General features: G+C 43.0%; 1 protein-coding gene across 1 annotated transcript in view; it reads left to right on the top strand.

Annotated features, from left to right (window-relative positions):
• Window positions 1-25,315, top strand: part of LOC138285560 (uncharacterized) — a 999,550-nt gene that overhangs the window by 567,654 nt on the left and 406,581 nt on the right. The window contains exon 8 of the mRNA XM_069225654.1: window positions 23,473-23,619. Within this exon, the coding sequence (XP_069081755.1) occupies window positions 23,473-23,619 (147 nt within the window). The remainder of the gene's footprint in view (window positions 1-23,472; window positions 23,620-25,315) is intronic.

The raw sequence follows: 25,315 nt of genomic DNA, 5'->3' as shown, positions 1-25,315 counted from the left end.
AAAGAAAGACTAAAGAGGGAGGGCCATTCCTCATAGGAAGACATTGGAGAAGTTCAGTATGATGCCCAAGCCCAAATTGAAGATAATAGGAAAGATAGTGAAGGCCAAAACTCTCCATCCTTTCCCAGACCCTCTTCACCAGTGGGAAGTGACAGGAGTCACTTTAGCAGACTCTCTATTGGTAAGGTGGTAGAACACTTTGAGTAAGAGCTTGACCTACTCTCACTAGAGGAGAGAAAGCTGGACCTCAAAGAAAGGAGAAGAAAGAAGGGTCAAGATGGACCTTAAGGTCAAAGATGATGGTAGTAGCAATACAAATGGGGAAAAGGATGAACCTTTTGATACTAGGATCCCCAAAGGGATTGTCCACAAGTTTAGTGATGGTGATTACACCGACAAATGGTATGCAGCCTTTGAGGAGGCCTGCAAAATGAGGACGATAGGTTGCCAACACCGGGGCTCTCTACTTTGGGAGTTATTCTCAGTGAAAGGTAGAGACAGATTTATGGCCCTTGTTGAAGAGGTGGCTGAGTCCTATCAGTATGTGAAGGAGGCTCTCCTAGAATGGTTTGGGCTCACCTCAGAGGAGTACAGAGTTGAGTTTAGGGAGACCCAAAAAGGCCAAAACAAAATTTGGGAGGACTATATAGACTCCTCAGTCAGAGCTCTAGAAGGCTGGATCAGAGGCAATGAGGTGGACACAGTCTAACCAATTGTACCACAGAGAAACTGCAACAGCATCTAGTAAGTTCTCTTCTCCCAGACAGCTGGTGAGGATAGCTGACAAATGGGTCAGAACCAGGGTGTCCAGGAAGACTCAAGGTGGGGGTGACTCCAAGAAGAGTGCTCAGACTTCCCAACAAGGGTAAGGGGTAAGCTCTACCAAGGATAAAAATAAATAGTTCCCTAAAGGTCCCCAGAAATCTTCTCAGGAGGGTGGGCCTGAGACTCTTCCAGTCCATAGGAAAGGGTGTCGAAGTAAGAATTGGGACCCTAAGAAGGCTGGGATATGCTATGACTGAAGAAGGGGGGTGCAGCATGCCCTAGGAAGTCTCCCAGTGTGGACAACCTAAGGGATTGGCTACCATTGGCGTGGGAGTGGGAGTGTACTCTGAAGTGGCCGGAGGTTACATTGAGGCTACTTTAGTTTCCTTGGGGAGGCAAGTTAGGGAGTTATTGAAGATCTGTCAGTCTTACCTCCAGGCCCGTAGAGGTACAGACAAAGGCCTAAACTCAATGGGGCTGAGGTAGAGGCTCTGTGGGATATATATGTGCATACATGCATACTTAAAAGCTATGTGGAATGATTGTGGTGCACGTTACAAATTCACCCCCTCCATCATCCCCAGACAATTGGTTTAGTTGAAAGTTTCAACAAAACCATGAAGGGCATGATAATGAGCTTCCCTGAAAAACTCATAAGGAGAAGGGATGTCTTGTTACCATGCTTCTTATTTGCCTACAGAGAGGTGCCTCAGAAGGGGGTTGGCTTTAGCCCCTCTAACCTTCTGGTCAGTTTTATACTGTAAGGGTCCTCTTTGTTTGGTGAGGGAAGGTTGGGAGAAACCTCTCAATCAATGCAAGCAAGACATAGTGGACTACGTCCTGGGCCTGTGGACACACATGGCTGAGTACATGAAAAAAGCAAACAAGAAGCTAGAGTCCAGCCAAGCGCTGCATATGACCAGCAGTCAGCACTGGGTGAGTACCAACCAGCTCAGTTGATATGGGTGTTGGAGCCTCTGACTCCTGGGACCCTCCAGAACAAGTGAACTGGGCACTACCCCATTTTGGAAAGAAAGGGGATGTCACTTACTTGGTAGACTTAGGCACCCCAGGAACCCTCCCAGGGTGCTCCATGTGAATCGTCTGAAGCCACAGCAAGACGGGGCTGACATGACCATGTTGATGGGCACTGATAGAGGACAGGAAAAGGAAAGTGAACACTTTCCTGACCTGTTATCAGCAAATCCCCAAGATGGTTCAGTAGAAGGTGTTGTTTTATTTGACACCCTCGCTCCACAGCAGCAGACTGACTGCAGACAAGTCCTCAGCCAGTTTGTAGAGCTCTTCTTTTTGACCCCTGGTCAGACAACCTGGTGTGTTCGTGAGGTGGACACGATGAGAGCCTCCATCATGAAAAAAATATATTGATTGTCTGATCAAGTCAAAGAATGTATCAAAGTTGAAGTAAGCAAGATTCTAGAGCTAAGATTGTTTGAACCCTCTAATAGACCATGGACTTGCCCACTGGTACTGGTCCCCAAGCCTCACTAAAGGAGTGGAAAACCAGAGATGAGGTTTTGTGTGGATTACAGGGGGTTGAATGCAGTCACTAAAACTGATGTGAACCCCATACCACGAGCATATGACGAGCTTATCGATAAATTGGGAGCAGCTTATTTTCTCAGTATCTTTGATTTAACATCAGAGTATTGGCAGATTGGACTCACTCTAGGAGCAAAGAAGAGATCTGAATTTTCTACCCCGAACGAAAATTCCAATTTAAAGTGATGCCTTTTAGGCTGAAGAATGCACCTGACACTTTTCAAAGGTTGATAAATAGAGTACGTTCAGGATTGGATGACTTCATTGCAGCATATCTTAATGATATTGCTGTTTTTAGCTCCACCTAGGAGGGGCACCTGGTCCGCCTGAGAGATGTTTTACAGGAAGTGCAGCAGGCAGGCCTAACTATCATCCACCATCACTCTCAAGGAGGCTGGATAGTGCATATTATATCACAACTGAAGTTCCTGGAGTATATATTTAACATGGATTAAGTGTTTATGGGCCTCCAGGACCTGCTGCATGGAGTCCAGGTAGAGCCCCAGGACGGTACCCTCATAATGCAGCTCCTTGATGTCTCTTGCCCTGCGCAATGTCACATCTCGTTCTCGGTAATTGAGTAGGCACTCTATTATTTGGCAAGGTCTTGCCCCAGTACAGGCCTAGGTGCCAGCCAGCGATGAGCGCACTCCACCACAAACATATCAGAGAATGTTTCTTGTCCCAACAAACTGATGGGTGGTGACTGCACAAAGCTTTCCATGTTGGCAATATTTGTGGTCTCCGCCAGCCCCATGATGCAAAGATTGTAGCGGCGCACCTGACTTTGAGGTCCTCTGTCTTAGAATGCAGGGTGAACATCAATTTATCTAAATGCTTCTGCGTTGACAGGTCCCATGGGAATTAACATGGGAACTGCAATGTTTTTTCTTGGCCCCTGCTTGCTGGATCACCCCGAAACTTCCTGTGTGCAACAGGATTCACCGGGCTACTTTTTTGGGAAGATTTCGTGAAGATTCGGCAAACGGTGCAAAAGATATAGGCAAGTCAAAAAACTTTTTTTTCTATGGAAACATGGTCCTAACTACCTACTGGCAATTGTCAGTAGGTAATATATATATGATGTGTGTGTGTATGTGTGTGTGTGGCAAGGGTTCTTTTTCGGGATTAGGGTGAGTATGGATTTTTTTGGTTGGCAAGGGTAATTTTAAGATTTAGGGTGGGTATGGGTTTTTGGGTGACAAGGGTAATTTTAGGGTTTAGGGTGGGTATGGGTTTTTAAATGGCAAGTATAATATAAGAGCTTAGGGTGGAAATGTGTTTTTGAGTGGCAAGGGATATTTTAGATTTTAGGGTGGGTATGGGTTTTTGAGTGACAAGGGGTATTTTAGGGTTTAGGGTGGGTATGGGTTTTTGGGAAGTAAGGACAAATTTTGGTTTTAGGTGGGTATGGGTTTTGGGTGGTAAAGACACATTTTGGTTTTAGGGTGGTTATGGGATTTACGGTAGCAAGGGAATTTGTAGGGTGGGTATGGGGTTTTGGGAAGTAAGGGCAATTTTAGGGTTTAGGATGGGTGTGTATTTTTGGGTGGCGGGGGTATTTTTTGGGTTTAGGATGGGTATGGGTTTTAGGGTTTTAAGTTGTTTTGGGTTTTAGGATTGGTAAGAATGTTTGGGTGGTAAGATGTTTTTAGGGTTTAGGGTGGGGATGGGAGGTGGTTGGATTAATGTATAGTAATTAAAATTGTGTTTAAAAATATAGAAATTCACTGAAAAAGCCAAAGGTTGCAGGGACTTTATAGTTAAGAAATATTATTTAAAAAAACATAGAAATTCCCTTAAAAAACAAAGGTTACTGGGACGTTATAGTTAGGCTCACATTTTAAACATACTGAACCATTAAAATTCAGGTATTATGGTTAGAGTTATTGAAAGTAACTATAACTCGTGCCCTAAGGTAACTATAACTCGCAAGTGCAAATAATCTGAAATCATGCAAAATCTGTTTCCCAAGAAGCATTTGCCCTTGTTTGTGTACCAAAGTAATGTTTCTAGAACAAGATCCATGGAGTGCTTGCTTCGTCCTGTTGGCAGCCTCTATCTCAGGAACAACACCTGTGGGACACAAGGTGACAATCTGGGATGACCAACATTTTTAATATAATGGAATAATAGAATTATAGTTGGATGCATCGTTGTTTGGTGCCACCAGCATAGATCTTGCTCCCTCTTAGAAAAGACGCTCAATGTAAAGGTAGGTTTAAGTAATTTATTGATAGCATTGTCACTGACACCAGAAGCCTAGTATCCCTCAGCCAGTCACACAACAACTGACCTCCTTGGAACTCGAGCTCCAGCTTCCTAACATAGAATGGAGATAAACTCCACATTCTTCATTCCACCTGAAGATTCATGAGTTACCATTACATCAGCATGTAACATATATTTCCCTTTTATAACACATTGCAACTAACAATATCTATATATGACATAACAAAGTAATACTGTACAAAATGAAGAGCTTACATAGAGATCACAAGAAAACAATATATAAAATAACAGGGATATAATCTCCTAATACATGCCAGTGGTCCACGGATTTTTGACATTCCTCAGTATGTTCGATGCACGACTTGAACACACTGCCACCATCTGCTCTGCTGCATCCCCTCTTATTGGAGAGCCACAGGAGTGTTACCTGGCTTACCTTCTGAGTCACACAAATCTTGATCTGACATTAGCATGAAAGTGTTATGATCCAATCCTCCAACCCTATTACCTTGACTATCTCTTTGATATAGGGCCACTTGTCTATTATTCTAACTTTTGCCATTTTAAGGCAACAGAATATTGACAAACCTGCTTAACCTTAAAAGGCCCTCTGAACTTTGTTAAACCTCCACTCCTTTCACAACGAAGTTTCACCCAATCACATACTTGAATGCATTGAGAGTCCTTTGTTCTATCACTCCTTTCAACTGTTGATTTATCTTGTTTTATTCTTTCTTTCAACCAAGCAGGCACCAGCTTATTACCTGGCAACCTTCCACGCATTATTTCAAAAGGGGTTTTAAAAGTCACATCATGATCACTAGTGTGAAAAGCACACACCATATCATAACCATCTTACTTACATCTTAAATCCTGCCTCCCAGCTTCTGTCATTTGAATTGCCCCTTCCACCATTCCATTGCTTTGTGGGTAGTAGAAAGAAGTGCTACGTATGATGCCAAAGGACTTCAGAAATTTGTGCATCTCTACCGAGATCAACTGTGTCCCATTATCTGTTATAATCACAGAAGGAACCCCTTCTTCAACAAAGATCTCCTTTAACCCCAGCATAGTTGCTCTGGTAGTAATCTCGTTCATGACTTTGACAATCAACCACTTGGAATAAACATCAACTACAACCATGGCATACCTCCATTCATTCTTCAGTTCATACATAGGCCCTATGGAATCCGAGCTCAAAGTAAGCCAGGAATTACCCGGATCCCTTATGTGACCCATGTCTGATTGCACCCCCATTTTAATTCTTGTTTTACTCTCTCTGCATATGGTACATTTCTCCACCCATATATCCAGATGCTCAACCGTGACAGGCCACCACCAATTCCCTCTTAATCTTTTCTTTGTTTTTGACTATCCCAGATGTCCTGTGTGCGCTACTCCACTCAACTTTGACCACAGCCCCTTTGGTGGAACAATTTTCTCACCCCTCCTTATGACTTCTTTATCTTCAACAGATAATTCATCTAAAACTTTAGATAAGGTCTTACTGAAAGTGCTAGTGTATTCTCCCTGCTACTCCCCCACATAATCAAACACTAATTCTTTAACAACAGTATCCAATTCCATCTTAATGCTCCACTCTTTTATTGTGATTGCCCATGCACCACCAATTTCAATCACATCCTGGCCTGTACAGATAGAGGCCATTGCACCTTCCTTCTCTGTAGCCTGTACAGCAGTCCATCACCTCACGCCAGTCCACCAACAACCTAGAAAAACAATCCACCTAACAATTCCTTCACCCTTGGATATGTTCCAACGTGTAAAACTATTCCTGAGCCTTGCTGCCAATCTTGCAAACTTTGCTGACACCTTACTCGCTCCTCCTCGAAGTAACACCCTAATCAATGGTTTATGGCCTGTTTGTAGTAGAAATGTAGTTCCCCACAAATATATCCTAAAATATTCTTATCAGTGGGTTATGGAGCCAATCTGATGGCAGTCAATACATTATCTTAGGGTTTTGTGCCATCAGCACTAATGCTGTATCTCAGATAGTCTGCTTGCTCCACCAAGAACTTGCCCTTGTCCTGGCGAAGGGTTAACCTTGTAGAATGGGCAGAATAAGGGTATGGAGAGTGTGCAGGGGGGCAACTGTGGCAAAGAGTGCTCCACCTGTCTTTTTTGTGAACACAACGTAAACTGTTTTGCAAATGTTCTTTACTTTTGATCTTTTTAGTGCTGCCAAATCTGACAATAAAAATGTTCTCCAACTATCCATTATTAGCTCTTTAGTTAGCACTGTTGACAGTTTAGATATCCCAAGTGCTTAATTTGAGCTGGTGGTTTCTGGTGCGGGCCCCGGCACTTATTTTTGAGGGCCAGAACTTATTTTTCTGCCTCAACCTTTTACTGTGAGTAGAAACACATAAGGAAAACCCGGAAGAAGTGAAATTCAAAAAGCATCACACAGGGAGAAAGCAGAAAGCTGCAAGTGTCAGCTGAAGGGGCAAGAAGTGGCTGTAAATGGATTAAAGAGGCCCAGATGGCTTCAATACTACGGTGCCTCAATATTCTGTGCTCGCACATTTAATTGCAACAGTTGCGTCTTTCAGAGGAGAGCTTTGGGCACCCACACGCTTTTATTTACAAATTAAGCACTGGATATCCCCCATTTTGTGCATAGATTTTGACTTCGAAAATAGGAAGTGACCCCAGGGGAGAAGAGGAAGATCAGTCAGTTGATATGCTACAGCAGTAAAGATACTTAATAAAATCTAGAATGTATTTTATTTTAGTTTTAGCCTACAAAAATGTAGCCCTTTACTTTCTGTATAGAAACACGTGGATTATTTTAGCATTTTTTAAAGGGACCTCTCATTTACTAAGGTATCCACTGGTAATCTTAAAAAGTGACTACTGCTCCTCTTGGGTATGGTGAAATCTATAAACTTAAATCAACATAAAACGCACAAGTCTAATGTTCCCACCTGCAAAGTGCACTGTAGAGAAAGCAAGCAACCTAAGGCAGGCCATGGAATGTTCCTTTAAAGTGTTTGCTTTAGTTTTCCTTTCATGTTGAACTCCAGACAGCCGATAATGTTTTCTAATTAAAAAACACATTAGGCGTTCAGCTGTGCTACAACAAGTACTTGGCCCTGTCCTGCAAAATCTTTGGCACCATACCAAAAAGGCGATGCCAAACGAATCCCCTTTGCCTCCTGACACAATGTAGATGACCTGGATTTGTTCGAGGTCCCTCATTAATTTAATAAAACACTATTCATCATCATTCATATTTTTATTTGCTCATGGAGTTGAATCGGACATCCTAACTTTATTAAAGTACTCTGCATTAGAAGGGCTTATGTAGAGCTTGGAATAGAGTCTAAAAGGTGTTGTATGTGGTTCAGGATGATACTGTTGCGTGTCTTGGAAGCCATGGTGTGACGCATACACATGCACGTAAGATTGCCAAGTCATACACGCACAGTGAAGGAGATGAAGGCAAGCTTCTATGCCATCGCTAAATTGCCGAAAGTGCTATGTGCAGTTCTCTTCATTCAAGCCTAGCTAGCACTGTCCAAGCCTGGAGATGTTGTGTTCAGACACAGGTAAATGCAATACCACATAATTGTGCAGGTTGTATATAATATACACTTTCTGCTCAGGCACTATTGCCCCATGCTTCCAGGTTTATTGCATTATTCTAAAGGGATACCACCATCACACAAACCCACCACTACACGAGGACATGTCTCCTAGACAACTTAGAAATGAAAAGGCTACATGCTTATGCACCGTGTTCACACATCCTTTTTCACATTAGTTTTTTAATTGAAAAGCCTGGTTTGGCCCCTTAGTTCCTGAAAGTTTTCACCCTGTTTTTATGCTTTGTTTTGTGGGAAATATCATGGAGGAAGATGTTACTGTGTCCGTTGAGCCTAATAATTTCTTCTCTGATTTACTGTCTGGTTTCCGACCCAGTCAGCAAAAAGGGAATATGATTAGAAGCATCGGGGAATGTCTGCTGAGGGATTGAGGCAGCCACAGTACTGGTATTGATGGGCCTCTGTGTTGCATTTCAATTCCATGTTTTGCTAATATCCCTAGTTATGCAAGATGTCGTGGCTAGCACATTGACTTTATTGGTGATTAGGGGCAGTATTTGTATCTTTTGTCTGTTCCAGTTGCCACAAACAATTCCTTTGCACTGAAGACGTCAGGATCATGGTCACAGAACTTATTTTTCTTCTAAACGCCATTTATTTTCGTGCAGATGTTGTGGTATGACGTTGGGGTAAACCTTCTGTGGGTTTTGAAGACCGCTTTTAGCATGGAGGTACCATGGTTGTTTGGGTGTGGTGGTTATTCACACATACACACAACGGGTCACCTTCGATGTTAGATCTGAATGGGGATCTTACATATTGACCGCTTCATTTGGCAGACTAAGCTTCCACCAATCACACCTATATTACTGTCGGTCTCTCATTAGTACATCCTCATTATGCTAGATGCTAAAAAGTGTTTTGCATAGCAGCTGTTGATTGTATATCATTGCTCCAAATATGGGTAACATAGTATATCATTCCTCAGACTAGTACTGGCACACCGGTTTCTTTCATGCTTTCTTAAGCCGCTATGATATAGCATTTGATTTAGAGGCCGCCTTCCTTCTAGTCAATAATTAAATCTCAAGCACGTCCTTCCTATTCTACAATAACCATAATGCTATCAATCTCCCAATCTTGAGGAGGATGGTCAGACTGACATAGGCACTGCACTGTTTTGGAAGCCTTTGTGAGTCTCTGTACTCTCAAAGAACTCTCTGGACTTCCATACACTTTCGCAGGGTACATTTTGGTCACATCAGTGCCCTGTGCGGAGAAATTCATACTCCCTATCATTGCCCCCTCATTCTTCCTGTCTTACTGTGGGCTTTGTGGCCCCTAGAATGTGAATCTCGACGCATCCATCCTCTCATCTGCGATTCTAACCTCCGTGGAAACTCATCCTGGGGCCACTGAAAGCTAATAGCTGAATGTGGATTTTAGAGAGACCTGTGGTAATTGAAGATCACACCGAGTTCCATCATGTATCAGCCTGGTCGGAAAATAGCTGTTAACAAAACGTATTTATTTATTTTTTGCTTTCCGGGCGCTGCTCACAAGAAATTGTTATCAATTGAGGAGCTTGGGAGCCAGCGTGGGCACATTTGTGAGGTAGCCATCTCATACTAATTAGAAACATTGAACAGCAGTGCAAATCTGAATTAAATATAAGTATGCAACCTCATTTTAAAGTTGGGCCCCAATTTTAGAACAGTATTGGTTAATTTCGACTCGGCAGCTGGTAACGAGGGAGAAGACGGTAATAAGGTCCTGGATGCCTTCTGGTTCTTTGTCTGCTGAGGAGGGATAGTTTCCCTGTCGCGAAGGGGTCTTAGTCCAGATACTTTGAAACTACACCTGCCCAACTGCTTTTGCAAGAAAGCTAGCACAATGAATTCACCCTACTGGGGAGAGCTGTGCAGCCAGAGAGGGTGTATTTGAAGTCCGGGTGACTTGGTCCCGCCTTTCATCCTGCTCAGGTAAAATGAGTATTGCTCTGGGTAGTGAAAAGATGGCGAGCGGTGCTCTGAGGGAGCTTAAGAAGCACCGCTTTATAGAAGAACGATTATTTGGTGGACAGGCAGCGTAAAATGAAACACCATATTGTGCTGGAGGGTATTGCTGGCAGCTGTGTTTGAGAGAATTACACCTAATGAGGCTAGAACACGATCCGGGAACTCGGCCAAAGGAACAATTGTACTAATCAATTCTGGGCCTAGTCAGTGCTGGAAGCTGAGGCGATTTGGCGTCTGGTGAAAGGCGCTTCGGCCCAGCGCGCGGTTTCTGACAGTGTTCATTATGGAGCTGCAGTGGTCTGTGCGTTGCCGTGTTCATGAAATTCAGACTTCGGCGAGTCCGGGTCTGTCGAATGGCTGGAGCTGCTCTCTCGATGGATGCCACACGCAACCGTCTATGCTCCGGATTCGCCAGGTGGCCCCGAAATACAGGTGTGATTGCAACTCCAGATTTCCGATCTGCGCAGTGGATCCAAAAAGGAGACCACATCTTTATCAACTTACCTTAAATGAAGCCTGCACTTTTCGATTACTGGCGAGTCCCCTCCCTACAGGGAGGCACTGTGCAACCTCGAGCATGACGTTCATTTTCACTGTTGACTCACCCCTTCTTCTCACACATCACCTCGGTCCTGGCCTGCAGGTTCTCCTCCTGATCAGACCTGGAACTCAACAACACGACAGTTCCAACTCCCGAGTAAACCCTCTGCGTGACAATGGAGCAAATCAGGTAAAGTGAGCACTGGAAGTGCTAATTCAAGGCATATCATTTGCCACAGCTTCGGGGTGACTTGTGCCTTCAGTAGTTGAAGTACTGGGTCAGGGATGTATAACCGGCCTACAAAGTGGTGAATGGTTTTCACTAAAACGTCAAAGGAATGTACTGCTTTTGCCTGGAAACGTAGCAGTGTTTGCCCAAGTCTCTGTAATAAATGTAGAGAGTAACTCAATAATTCACAATAACAAAACGTCACAAAGCTAAATAAGAAAACAATACAAACAGAGCAGGGCACAACACAACAAAACAATCATTCTAGAACAATAGTACAGCACTATAGTATAACACAATATAACGATGCAATGCAACACCACAGCATCACAACAAACAACGCATCACTACAACTGACTATAACACACACCATCACACCACCACAGAGCAACATATTCCACAAACACAACATGAAAACATCACAACTATGCAGCAAAAAACAATACAATGGCACAATACAAAATAACACGATAACACAATAGTGACACTGCGGAATAGGGACACAGCAAATACACAACCACAACAACATGATAGTGAACTTTCACAACAACTAACACAGGAAACCCAGTACAAACGCATAACTATAATACAATAATAACACACCAAAACGTTCAATATAACCTGATTACCCATGAGTGATGCATATTGGTCCTCTTCAAAATTCTGAAAAAAAACCAAACACAAAGCCACATTCATAAACTGAACAGGGCCTAGACCTCATTATTTGAAATGAATCACATAAGAAGCTTGCATATAATCACCATGTTAACCACTAGGGACCACCAAGCAAGTTTGGGCATTAGTATCCATCGTTCCACACCTCTCAGACAGAAGGCCTAACTGGATCTGCCTGGTCGAATTCACCATAAGAAAACTACGTTCAGGTTGCTTGGGACGATTTTTCAAACTGATGTTCTTGGCATTGAGGGTCAAGGACCTTTTCAATTCCAAAATGGTTTCCTGTACTTGGAAACCATAGCCCCTTCACAGGGGGTACTTGACACTTGAAGCAAGTGGACCAAGAAAGGATCTCACAGGAACATTTCAGAGGAGGGCCTGGTGGTGCTAACTTCCATCTATCAGGAACAAGCTGGATGTAACGCCTTCTGGTATACCAACAGTCGGCTTGTGCTGCTTGATGAATGTAGCAGTCCAAACAGAAGAGAACAGCTGGCCCAGTGGTCATGTTCTACTGCCCTCTCTCAATTGCTCCTGCTGCCATGGAGCAATGCCTTCATTGGAAAGAATCTCTAATTGGATTCAAAGCCTGCAGTAACCAAGCTCATTGAGCACCTAACTCCCAAGTCATAGTTAAATGCGAAAACCATCCCTGGTCAGCATGGCACCACACCCCAGATCAAACGGAGCCCCGTATGCAAGGCTGACCACTCTGTTGAGACCCACTAGCTGTACATCTCAGAGTGCTGAAATCCTTAACTCAATCTTTGTAGATCGTGAGGTCTGGATGGTGTCTACATTGTTCTATTGCTGTTTTCGTGCTGTTTATGTGCTCCACTGTGTCCCTGGTCTCAAGAACAGGACCATGGTCCTGCAGCACTGTCTCCCCTCAGCATCTGGCTCCAAGGTCTGAGCACCAAGCTCTATGGCACCAAGCTCTCTTCAACATCCATCCCTCGAGCCTGGGATCTGTAGCACAGAGGCCACCATTGTGTGGCCTGCATCATTAAGAGAGCTGTTGCTACGATCTCAGTCCCTTAAATAGTTAATACAGTGAAAACCATGTCCGTTTAGTTTAAGGGGCGCTGGGCTCTATTATAAAAACAAATCTAATCCAACAATAACATTCATCATAAACAGAGAATACAAATGGTAATAGAATACAATTCCAACATTATAAATGGGTAAATCCCAACGTAAACAATAACTAGTTCAACAAATGCATAGCCTTCTAAAGATATTTCCTAAGCACAAGGCTACACAGCTCTTGAAAAATAAACTTAACTGAGGGAGCAATTCTCAAGGAAGACAGAAAACAATTTCATAGATTTGGAAACCAGCTGAAAAGACTGCTTTAATCTGTGGGCCGTCGTGACCTAAGGAATTAAAAGGCAAGACAAGTTTATTTTTATTTTTATCAGAAGTAGCATCCTGAGCGCCATAAGCCGTTACCTTCTAGCTCCACTAACAGCCTTCCCCACAAAAAACACGAGGAACGCACAAACTGAAACCACGAGTGTCTTCATCCTCACAAAGTCATAGGGAGACTATTTTCCATGTTCCCGATTCTCCATTGAGATGCACTTGAAGTAAGACTTCAGGACCCAGGACAGAGAAGGAGCTGTCCACGGTACTGAACCGTAATAGGCCAGCATAGTGGTATTGCTTAACATTGAGGGGTGAAGGATAAGATTGGTCCTTTTGTTTCATATAGTCGCTTAATAGCCAGTTCTCTCCTTTCCGATTCTGAATTGGAATATTGTAACTGTGTGGGCAAGAGGCTTGTGTTTTTTTATTGTGCTCATTTGTTGAATGCATTGTGTAACGAACAACTTCAAGAAGTATTAGTTCAGTGATGACACTGAGCGCAATTTCTGTACGAATGCTTGTGATATGCATTTACCTTCCAAAGGTTTATATGATTTGACCCATAGTCAAGCAGGGGATTTACACAAGAGTTAGAACTGTGGTGCTTTGTCTTGAGTCCCAGTACTGAACAGGAGGAGATGCTCCGAATCCAGAAAAAAGTTAGCAGCGGGACTGCTAGACCACTTCTCCTCCAGCTCATTCCTTCACATCTATGGAGTCAAAGAACTGAACCTTATTTTTATGTCCATGCCCAGCTTGTAGCATTGCCAACAAAGCGAAGAGAACCGCAGCCTCCATAATGGATGAACTGCTCTGGTATGGTACTGGGTATATGTTCGTAATTTAGTTTTGTAAAGCGGGGGCTTGTAGTTCAAGTTGCTTGAAAAGGCTTCTGTTGATGGAATTGACAATGCCAATGTTTGGAAAAAGGTTAGCTAACGCAACTAGGTTATTGGCATTTTATAAACGTGATCAAGAAATGCTGCAAAGTCTGATATAAGAGGATAGTGGGCTTCTTCGAACAGCATTTACTCTCCTCCGATACAGTAATTATTTTAGTCCAAATTGTTGCAGTGATTTTTCTCATATAATATGGATGCGCTGACGTAGCTACTTGGAATATGGAACTCAAAAAGTTATTCACAATTAGGTAGAAAAGAACTGTTGCACATTTTGCAATTTAAAAAACCCCCCATAGCTGACCTTAAATCGCAAAGACAATTGTTTTTGACAGATATGACTCACGTTTTTATGCGATTGCACATCACTATTCAAAAAATACGTTTCACCAAAGTGCTTCAATATAGCGATGACTCAAAAGCCCTTAATGTTGATCAGGAGTTTTGCAGAGGCCATTACCCTTTATTAAGCAGTGTTGCAAGGTCAGTAAATTCTGTCATCCTGCTCATCCAGTTATGAACATTTAGCAAAGTTTTTCCTTATCAACCAGAACAAATATGGAGGCAGAGCATTACTCAACCTGAGCCCCAAAATTGGAATGCCTTGACCATTAGTGCAAGAGCGGAACCCAACTACCATCATGTAGGAAATCGACCTTTTCTGTGTGGCCACCTCTGATTCATCGCCTTTTGCTGTACCTTATGTCCTTTCTAGTTTTAGACCTCTGCTCACTTTACCCCTGATAACCAGTAGTAAAGTGCCTTTGCTTCCCCTGTAACCTTAATCTTGGCACTTTTAACCTGTTAAGTGCGGCCAATAGCAGCGCTACCTCTCCCGTGCATCTGTTGGCCTTTTGCTGTCATTGAAAAGGTGTATGAAGACCTGCTGGTGACATCACTATAGTAAAGGGAAAGTAAAAAGAGCTTATGGGCTTGTTTTACTTAAACTGCATCAGTGCGATTGGGGCATAAATCAGCCTCCCAGGTATGATTCTCTTGGGAGAGATATCGTTGGAAAGGGGGAGAGCCATTCCCCAGCAGGGATCCACCCACTCAACACCAGAGGTTTTCGGTGATTGACCTCTTGGGCGAGGGCTTGTGCTCCCTCAACCCCATAAAAAGTTCAGTCTCTCTACCCCCCTGGGAGGGTGTATGGGAGAAATTACTCCCGGTCTGCTCCCCTGGTGGGAGCAGAAAGCCCATTAGATACCAGGAAAAAACATATTGGTGGGGGCTTTCCACCATGGGCACCTCCATGCCCTCACCCCAAAAGGGTGCAGACAGTCTTTCTGCCCCCTCTGGTGGAGTATTAACCCTAATCTGCCTTCCGGGAGGCAGAACACCCACTAGACCCCAGAGAAAAGTTTAAAAAAAAGACCATCATAGGGGTAGGGGCTGTCCAGCATTGGCATGACCATGCTCCCACGCCAAAAGGCCACAGTAAGTCTGCCACCCCTGAGGGAGGTAGCTGGGAGTGATTACCCTCAGTATGTCCCCTTGGGGGACAGGAAGCCCACTAAACACTAGGGAAGATTAAAAAAAAACTATGTAGAGGTGAGGACTATCCTCCATGGGCATGGCCATGTCCCTATCCCAAATAAATGCACAAACAGTCTTTCTGCCCCTACCAGGGAACGGGGGTTGGTAAATGGGTGTGATTCCCCCCAATCGCCCCAGTGGGGCAGAAAGGCCATTAGATACCAAGAAAAAAGCTGGGGTGGTGGCTGCCCCCCTTGGACATGGGCAAGTCCCAATCTCAAAAGGGCAGAGACAATTCCCCCCCCCCAAATCTGCCCTCCGGGAGGTTGGGGGGCAGAAATACCACTAGATATCAGAAAAAAAGCATAGGGGTGGGGGCTGCCGACCATGGGCATGGCCATGCTCCCACCCCAAAGGGCACAAACAGTCTACCCCCATTGGTAGGGCAGGTTGGGGTGATTACCCCTGATCTACCCTCTGAGGAGGGCAGAACGGCCACAAGGCATCAAGGAAAAAATCATTGGGGAGAGGGCTGCCCTTAACGGGCAGGGGGTCATTTGAGGGTGATTACCCCAATCTGCATCGGGGGGGGGGTAGTTGGGGGAGGAATCCCACTAGACACCAGGGAATTCAAAATTACACCAAAACAAATACAATGATGGGCTGCCTACCATGCCATCAAGCCATACCCTCACCCGAGAAGGGGCAGTAGTGTCTTTCTCCTCTCGGGAGGCAGACAGAAGGTTTGTCCAATTGCAAAAGTTGCCCCAAATCTGCCCCCCAGTGGGAGAGGGGGGAAAGACCACTACACACCAAGGATTTGAAATCTGGGGCAAAAGAAAGGGGTGCCGGCATGGCTCCCTAGCATTCACCACACCGTCACCCCAAATGGAGCAAACCAGTTTTTCTGCCCCCCTGCGCAGGCAGGGTGGTCTCCCCCAATATGCCCCTGCAGGGGTAGAAAGCCCACCAGACCATACCACAGGGCATGTAGTATAAGTGCTTTCATTAGTTGTAGCTGTTCAAGGAGTGACATGAAGGAGTTCACCTTGGTCCTGATGAGGAGTCTAGGGGTAGACTCCGAAACATGTAGACCACTTAGGAGGCAAGGTACATAATATACCCCCCTCCATCACCCCTTTTTAACCATACCACCCCTGTGAGAGATATTAAATTACTAATACCATCCAGAGGAAGGTATTTTTAACTCACCTAAGACCCCACCACTCCTAACCCTCTTAGTATTCACATTGCTGAAACCATAACAAGTGCTCCCACATATTTCGTCGGTCGCAGCACCCCTCGTTCTGCAGCAGAACTGGAGGAAACCCAGTGATGTAGCATGCCACCAAGGGGTAACCCTGGTGGGTGAGGGTTTTTCGTACAAAAAAAACCCTGTTTTTTTACTCTGTGGAAGTTCCTTTCGACTGGGAATTTTTGTATAATTACGTAGGTTCTAAGGAGGACAGACCCAGCCCTATAAAAACCTCCTTCTCCCTCTTTCTTTGTATACACTGGTATAAAGCCATACCCCTGCCCCAGTAGGGTCAATAGTGCGTTTCTGCCCCATGGATGGAGATAGGAGACTTGTTCCAATTGGAGAGGTTGCCCCAAATCTGCCCCATAGGGATAGAAAACCCAATAGACACCAGTGGTTTTGCATTTGGGGCTAAAGAAAGGAGCACAGGCATCACATTCTGACATTAGGCTTCACCCCCACTTCTCCCTAAGAGGGACAAACCAGTATTTTAGCCTTCCAGAGGGTGGAGAGGGGATTTGCCCCCAATTTTGCCCCCTTGGAGGGAGAAAGCCTATGGATGACAGAACTATTTTTTTAATCAAATAATAAGGTGGATCTCCCCCATCCTGACATCAGGACCCACCCTCTTCCTTAAAGCCTCAACAATCTTTCCGCTCCCCCGTGGACTGAAACATCCCACCCCAATGGCAAGCAAGAGGACATTTGATTCTTTTGGGTGTTGTTTTTATCTATGGGCCCGGACAATGGGACTAAATCCTAATATAGTCCCACCTTACATGGTGAACGGATGCACTTTTTGAATTTGGGGTAGGCTGTCACCTGGGGAAAACTACCAGACCAAGACTTTTCAGATAACTAAACATCAAGTGGAGTCCAGAGTGGAATGACTTGCATGGATCTCATGATGTTTTTTTTATCCATAGTGCTCTGCATTCCTCAAAGTCTGCCTAAAATCACACTTTTTTCCTTGCATTTCTGTGATGGAAACCTCCAGAATTTCCATTTCTGAAGTTTGCACAGTATTGTGGGCAAGAAAACCTCTTGGAATATATGCAAGGCACACCACTGTGGAATCCTCTGGGTGTCTAGTTTTCATAATTGTCTGTGGTTAGTAGGTTTCCATAGGTGGCAGCTCAGCACATCACAAATTCTGCAGCTACCCCTATCACTGATCTCACCACGTAGTGCTTTAGGGCCTTTTGTGTGGCGGTCACTTGGGCCACTGGGGCACCATGGCTATGGGGAGCTGTGTGGAAACTCTGGATAATAAGAAATGTGTGGATCCCCACAGATTCCAGGTCTCCTGCACAGGTATGTGAGTGGAATATGTGTTTTTTATATCAAAGGTTGAGGTTTGCAAGGGCTTCTAGCTAAGAAACGCTGATGAGAGCTATGCAAGTCACCCCACCGTGGATTCCTCTTGGTGTCTAGTTTTTAAAAATGTACAGGTTTGCTTGGTTTCCCTCAGTGCCAGCTGCGCTAGGGGCCAAAATCCAAAGCTATCGGAATTCCAAAAAAAAGGGCCAGTTTTCAGTTAAAAAATGTGATGTATCCATGTTGCGTTTTAAGCCCTTTCCTGTTGTGGCACTAGATCCAGCCCCACAAATGAGGTAGCATTTTTATCAGAAGACTTGACGGATTGCTGAGAAGTTAAGCCATTTGTGGCTCCCCACAGATTCCAGAAGTTGTCCTTGCAGAAATATGAGGAAAATGTGTTTTTTTTGTCAAAGTTTGAGGTTTGGAAATGCGTATGGGCAAAGAAACTTGGTGAAAGGCACATATGTCACCCCTCTTTGGAGTCCCTTTGGTGTCTAGTTTTAAGAAATGTACAGGTTTGCTAGCTTTTCCTAGGTACTGGCTAAGCTAGAGTTCAAAGCCCACAGCTACTGATATTGAAAAAAAAGGATCAATTTTCAGTAGAAAAATGTGATGTGTCTATATTGTCTTTCGGGCTGTTTACTGTCACAGGGACTAGGCCTACCCACACAACTGAGGTTCCATTTTTATCAGGAGAGTGGGGGAATGCCAGGTGGTAGGAGCATTCCCCCAAGCCCAAGTTGTGGCTCCCCATAGTTTCCAGAACCTTTCATCCACACCTCGGGACAGCCCCCTCCCAAGCGGAAACAGCTTAAAACATGGCTCTTCGATGGAGCCACAGCTCCCCCAGCACCCAGAGACCCATAAGGGTGACAGTGCTGAGCTTTACAAATCCCTGATGGATTGATTAAGTGATCACAGAAATGTGAAGAACATGTGTTTTGTAGTCAAAAGTTGAGGTTTGCAGGGGATTCTGGGTAAGAAAATGTAGTGAGTGCCACACAAGCCACCCCACCCTAGACTTCCTTAGTTTTCTACTTACAGGTTTGTTAGGTTTCAGTAGGTGCAGACTGAACAAGAACTCAAAATCCACAGCTACCGACATTGCAAAAAAGGGACATTTTGGCTGATGGGTTGTCATGGACACTAGGCCTACCCACACAAGTGAGGTACCATTTTTATTGGGAGACATGATGGAATATAGAATAGGAGAACATTTGTTATGACCAATTGGTTTACTCTGCATTTGTGCCTCCAAAATGTAAAGCCTGTGTGTAACAAAGAAGACATTTTGAAAAATGCCCTTTGAATCACTTGCTGGTATAGGTACTGACACATTTAGAGATGTACAAATACCCACTGTTCCTAAACTCTGTATCTGGTGACCATTACAGAAATACTTAGGTTTCCTTGACACCCTTTTCATTTTACCATATGGATTGTGCTATAACTGGTGCACAATGAAAAAACATTTTAAGGTGCAGCTAAGTTGTTGACTCTGGGTACCTAAGGTGTTTATCAAGAGAGTTACCGTAATGCTATGCTGTAGGAAATTGGTGGGTACCCACAAATTCTTAGATGTACAAATGATCACTGCTCCAATTCTGTACCTGGTGTCCATTCTAGAAATACTTAGGTTACCTTCACACCCATTACATTTTTCCATGTAAATTGTACTATACTTGGTACACAATGAAAAAACATTTTAAGTTGCAGCTCAGTTGTTGGTTCTGGGCACCTCAGGTTTTTATCGAGAGAGTTAGGGTAATACTAGGTGATAAGAAATGGGTAGTCCCTACAGATTCCACTTTCCATCACAAAAATGTGAGGAAAATAACTTTGTTTAGCCAAAGTTTTAGGTTTGCTAGGGGTCTGGGTAAGAAAAGCTGGTGAGAGCCATGTGTGTCACCCTACCATAGATTCCCCTGGGTGTCTAGTTTTCATAAATGTACAGGTTTGCCAGTTTTCCTTAGGTACTGGCTGAGCTAGAGCCCAGAAGCCACAGCTGTCGACATTGCATGCAAAAAACAGGATCCGTTTTCAGTGGAAAAATGTGATGTGTCCATGTTGCGGTTTGGCCCGTTCTCTGTGATGCACTCTAGATACAAGTGAGGTAACATGAGAATTGGAAGACATGTGGGAACTTATAATAGTAGAAAATTGTTATTACCACTTAGATTTTGCTGCATTTGTGCCTTCCAGATGTAATCCTGTGTGTAAGAAAAAAGACATTTTGAAAAATGCCCTCTGAATCACATTCTAGTATGAGTACCACAAATGCAGAGATGAACAAATAACCACTGCTCCACAAACTCCTTATTTGGTGCCCATTTGAGAAATACATAGGTTTCCTTGATACCCATTTTTCACTCTCCATATTTCAACATATCAATTGTACTATACTTGGCACACAATTAAAAACCTTTGTAAGGTGCAGCTCAGTTGGTGGCTTTGGGTTCCTCAGGTTCTTGAACAACCTATAATCCACCCTGTATTGGCCCCAACTAGAAGGGTCTAGTGAACATAATGATATATTGTTTATGACCATCGTGCCTTAAAGTTACAAATGAAAACGCTGTCACAAGTGAATGTTTTTTTCTAATCGTTTTCAGTATTTCTTTATTTTAATAGTTGCTTTCTTTGGGAAAACCTAGAAAGATCTTTAGGTATGACCCCTTGCTGTATTCAGAATTTTGTCCACTTATTAAAAACCCCTTCCTGGCCCACCCACAGGTTTCACAACAGTTACCACCACAAATTGGAAGTAGGTTGAAAGAACAAAAAATGGGAAAAATTGGCTAATACTTCGAAACTGTGGTAAACAATTTTTTTTATTTTTATTCAGCTCTGCATGTTCCTGAAAGCTGGGAAGATGAAGACTTTAGCACCACAAACCATTTGTTGATGCCAGTTAAGGGAAAACCTCAGACACCTTTTTTTGCAGAGCACTTTTAGTCATATTTTGCCTATTTTCTCAGCTTGTTCCATGACAATCCATAACACCCTGGGTACCTTTCGAATCCCCAGAATGTTGTAAAAAAAAGGATGCAAATTTGGCGTGGATACCTAATGTGGAAACAAAGTTATAAGGCCTAAGCTTAACCTACCCCAAATATTAATAAAGGGCTTAGCACTGGGGTGGGAAAAGCTTCATCAGTTAATGGGTGAACTTGCTTGTAAGTCACTAGTGTACGGTGTAAAAAGCACACCCGGGCCTGGAAGATAAATGACTCATGAGTATTGCAGCACCTACTGTGCCACCCACTTCAGTGGCAATGCAAGCATGGCTACAGGCATACCCTGGATAGCTTCACTGCTACGATGTATAACCTGAAGGGCATCCTGCTAAAATAACCTTTTTTTGACAGATAAAAACCTCACTTTTAAATATTGGAAAGTCACCCCCTATGTAGCCATGTAGCTCACAAAAATAGGGTATGTGATACTTAAACATTAAGCTTTTAGAAAATTAATAATGCCTTGTCCCTACAGCGACAATGCCTGAAAAGGTATTTTCATTTTGGCAGGCCTAGTTGTCCTATGTAGAAAACTAGAACGTAGATTAAAATACTGTACAGCTAACTTGGGAAAGGGACCAGCTAGAAAAATGAATAAACCACTATTTTTGATAGTTATTAAAAATCGAACTCAATAATGAAATCAGACTCTTGATAAATATTAAGGAAAAGTAACATTAATAAAGTTAAATTTGTTTGACTGATATTCCTAGAAGCTAACGTGTATTAGCTCTCCAACTTTTCCCAGTTTGTGCTCAGCCTTGAATGGGTGCGTGCAAGGCATGAAAGGCCTCCCTGTAACAAACAACAAGTTGGCCTGAATGGGCAGATATTACTCCTCTTAAATTCATGGAATATTCAGATTGAGGGATGTGGGCATCCTGTGACACCGCACTGCCAAATCCTGCTTGACAAGTATTTTGAGCCAACATGTAACACTTGGGGCGCACTTGAAAGGGGGAAAACAGGATGCCAAGACAATTTTGTGGATCTCCTGTCTGATTGCTGAAAACCCTGCTTTTCTCTTAACAGACTTTTGTATCTGGGTTTGCTGTGGGTAGACTGCCATCATCAAATTTGTTTTTAATGTCAGAGGAACCGTTGGTTCGAATATGACACTCCCAGACAGTGTGAGATTTAGAAATTGCAACAGGCAGATGGTCTTTCGCAGCTGAAAATAATGTTGATCCAGCAATATTATCAGCTTTGTTTTTAAAAATCTCTTGCCTTTATGCAACTGTCCAATGTTCTATAAGAGAAAGCTATGTGCCAAGGTGTATTTCCACACAAGGATTATCTGAGTTTCTTTCCATCTTAAATCTTGATTCTTAAGATCGAAGTGTGCCCCCTCTTTTTAGCATTCATTTCTATACCAAGATGTTCAGTTTTTGAACACTGTACTTTGGGTTTCCAAATCCAGTGTTTATGTATGATGCAGGGTGGATTAAAGATGCAATTCACTTCTCTGGGGACCTAGTTTAGAGAAACTAGACAAAGGAATGTGGTTACAGGGCTGCTTTATAGGGTACTTGTTATTTGTGACTTCCAGAAAGCAGAGTACCATAGCTTAGTCTCAATAGAAAACAAAGAAATGTAAACACAGGTTTAAAATCCAAATAAGGGATAAAAAGTTTGATTTATAGGAGGAGTCTAAGATGTAAGTGAGTACACTTTACCATTTACTGAAATGTGATGATAGGCTGAGGTTCTTGCACAGATAGGCAGCAGTGTACTGGAATTTTCAAATGAGGCACTATAGTTTCATTTTCTGAGTTAATCCATTCTTGAACAGGGTATTGAAGTTTATGGGGCTAATAGGAGGAGCTCTGTTTTAAATGGGTTCAGCGTTTTTGGTGGCCTGGCGTTCAGGTTTCAATGTCCTTAATGAATTTGGTCATAAATTACATTTTTCAAGAAAGAGAAGTTCAAATAAAGCTTTGTCTCGTCTACGTAAGTGTAATAGTGATAAGAGATGTTGGAGCTACTGTCATTGGAGGCTTATGGCTCCATGAAGAAACTGGAAAGGTTAGTGGAGAAAAGTGAGCCCTAGGAAACTCATTGTTGAATCCCTGGGATAAGTCCCTGGGATAAGTAGAATATAAGCCACTGACGTTAGTTTTCCATGTGTAAGGAGAACCTGTTAAGAGCTACATCGTTCAGTCCCATTTTTTCTTTGAGGGTTTTCAAATGAGTGGCATGGTTCACCATGTCTAATACTGCTGATTAGTCTAGGAGGATAAAGGGTAAGGAGTCTGCTTTGTACAGAATGCACAATGTGTCATCAACTATTTTTAAAGTTGCAATATTTTGCCCAGAAGCCGAATTTGAGATCATCTAATAGACGGTTTTCCTCAATGTTGCATTTGGGCTGGGACCTTGTGTCTTGATGAGTAGGATGGCGCATTTGTGAAGATGCTAAAATGTTTTGAATTGTATTGTGTCTTAAATTGTGCGCCTGTGGATTGGCCAAATATGTACGAGAGTGGGTTTCCATCAATTTTAAGTATTTACTGTAGACATTTTCCTGGTTGCAGCTGGATGACATGAGATCTCTCCTGGCCACACCCGATGAGAAGCTAGCGCTCCAGCTGAATCAGAGAATCCAACAGCATGAGAGGTGGATGTTCCCAAGAGAGAACGACAAGTTGTTGAGGACTCCAATCCTGCACAAGGAAAATATGGTATGGGGGTTGTGTAGTTATTGCCCTGTCTATTTTTGTAATCCAGTATGTCTTTTGGTTATAATATGCTGTTTTTTTTACCGAATCTTAAGAGTAATTTTACTGTTTGCAGCCATATCTTTAGTATTACTGTCAAGGAAACAGATAGTCTCTGTACAAATAATCCCATATGTGCTGTACTCAATGGATTTCCTATGTTTAGGGTCAAGCTGATACTGACATTATTTAACAATATTGGAACCGAAATGGTCTTTGGAAACACGTAGTAACAAAGCACCCTGCACCACATTTAAATAAACAGGGTAACAGAATAAGCCATTTAATTATCAACTAATAGCTCTTCTTAATTTACTCAGCTACTGGGTTTGCTCCGGAAATACTGCTTTCAATGATTGATTCCAGTGATTGATTTTCTTCTTTCGAGGAAGCGAGAAGAGTATGTATACAAAAACGGAAACTTCCACTTCACACCCTTAAAAGTATAAATGTCTCATATGAAACTTGTTAAATTGAACATGGGAAACTAAATAGAAACATATACATGTGCCTATCACACTAAAAATAATATCCTTCCGCCATCGTAAAGTGCTTTCGCCCGTGCATTAATTATACCCCATATTTTTGCAAATTTGTGACCAACACCGTTTATGGTTAGAAACAAAACACATATCCCTACTAACCACACTTTGACTCTTTATTAAGCACCTATATTTGACAATATCGGTGTAGCACTAGTGATTAACTTTATGAAAAGCCAGCCACTTTTAACTTGGGACGCTGGAATTATGCGCCAGGGGAGGACCAAATTATGCGGCATGATTAACTAAATTATGCAGCTGGAACAGGCATATTTTGCAGCGTAATGCAGCACATCATGTAACAGTATTATTTAATTGTGTCATTTTTGCACAGGTTAACCCTAGGCACATGTTTTACCTCATTAGTACTAGTTTAATACTCATGTGTCGCAAAAAGCAACTGATAAGGGACCAGTCAACCTTTCCAAAGGGCCTCCACTGTGTAGCAACATCTGTTTTTGACATGTTTTTATTAACTTTTGATTTGTTTAAGGTAGAAACAAGTGTTTTGTAACAATCTGAAGATTATGCAGCAGATGATGGATCATATGTCAAATGCAGCAAACCAATAATAATGCAGAAAATGTAGCGCCAGCAAAATCACTTAATTCCATTGGCCCGGCTCTAAATAATTGTTTAGTTTGATGACAACCTATGATAATACCAGAAAGCAATGTACTTACACGGGCACACTCAACTTCTTTTTGATGCGTTCCCAAATCTATTTCGAACTCCACAACCCCTGAAAGTATTACACTGCTCCACAAAAAGTTTACTTTCCTGTAGTGTGCAATAACAGTAAGTCCTATGATTTCAGTCACATTTTATCAGTTATCAATAAAGGCAAACGTAGCCTCAAGTTTCCTCTCTATCACACCCTCTGAAAAGCATAGTATTCTGAGGTTTGTGCGCAACACTTATCTTATAATCAGCTAAAGCAGTCTTAGTGCCAGATTTTAAATGCAGTCAGTGGCGGCTGCCACTGAACGGAGGTGGTAGGGCCGGACAGGGTGCGACCGGACAGGGGGAGGTGTTTGAAAAAATACATTAAAAAAAACACTTACCTTCGAGGGGAGACGCGTTTGTCTTCCCTCCGTCCTCTTCCCGGCTGCACAGGC

Source organism: Pleurodeles waltl, chromosome 3_1 (assembly GCF_031143425.1).
Source record: "Pleurodeles waltl isolate 20211129_DDA chromosome 3_1, aPleWal1.hap1.20221129, whole genome shotgun sequence".
In the NCBI taxonomy this organism is placed as follows: domain Eukaryota; kingdom Metazoa; phylum Chordata; class Amphibia; order Caudata; family Salamandridae; genus Pleurodeles; species Pleurodeles waltl.
The sequence above is the reverse complement of the archived record's forward strand: the minus strand, read 5'-3'. Positions and strand labels throughout refer to the sequence as shown.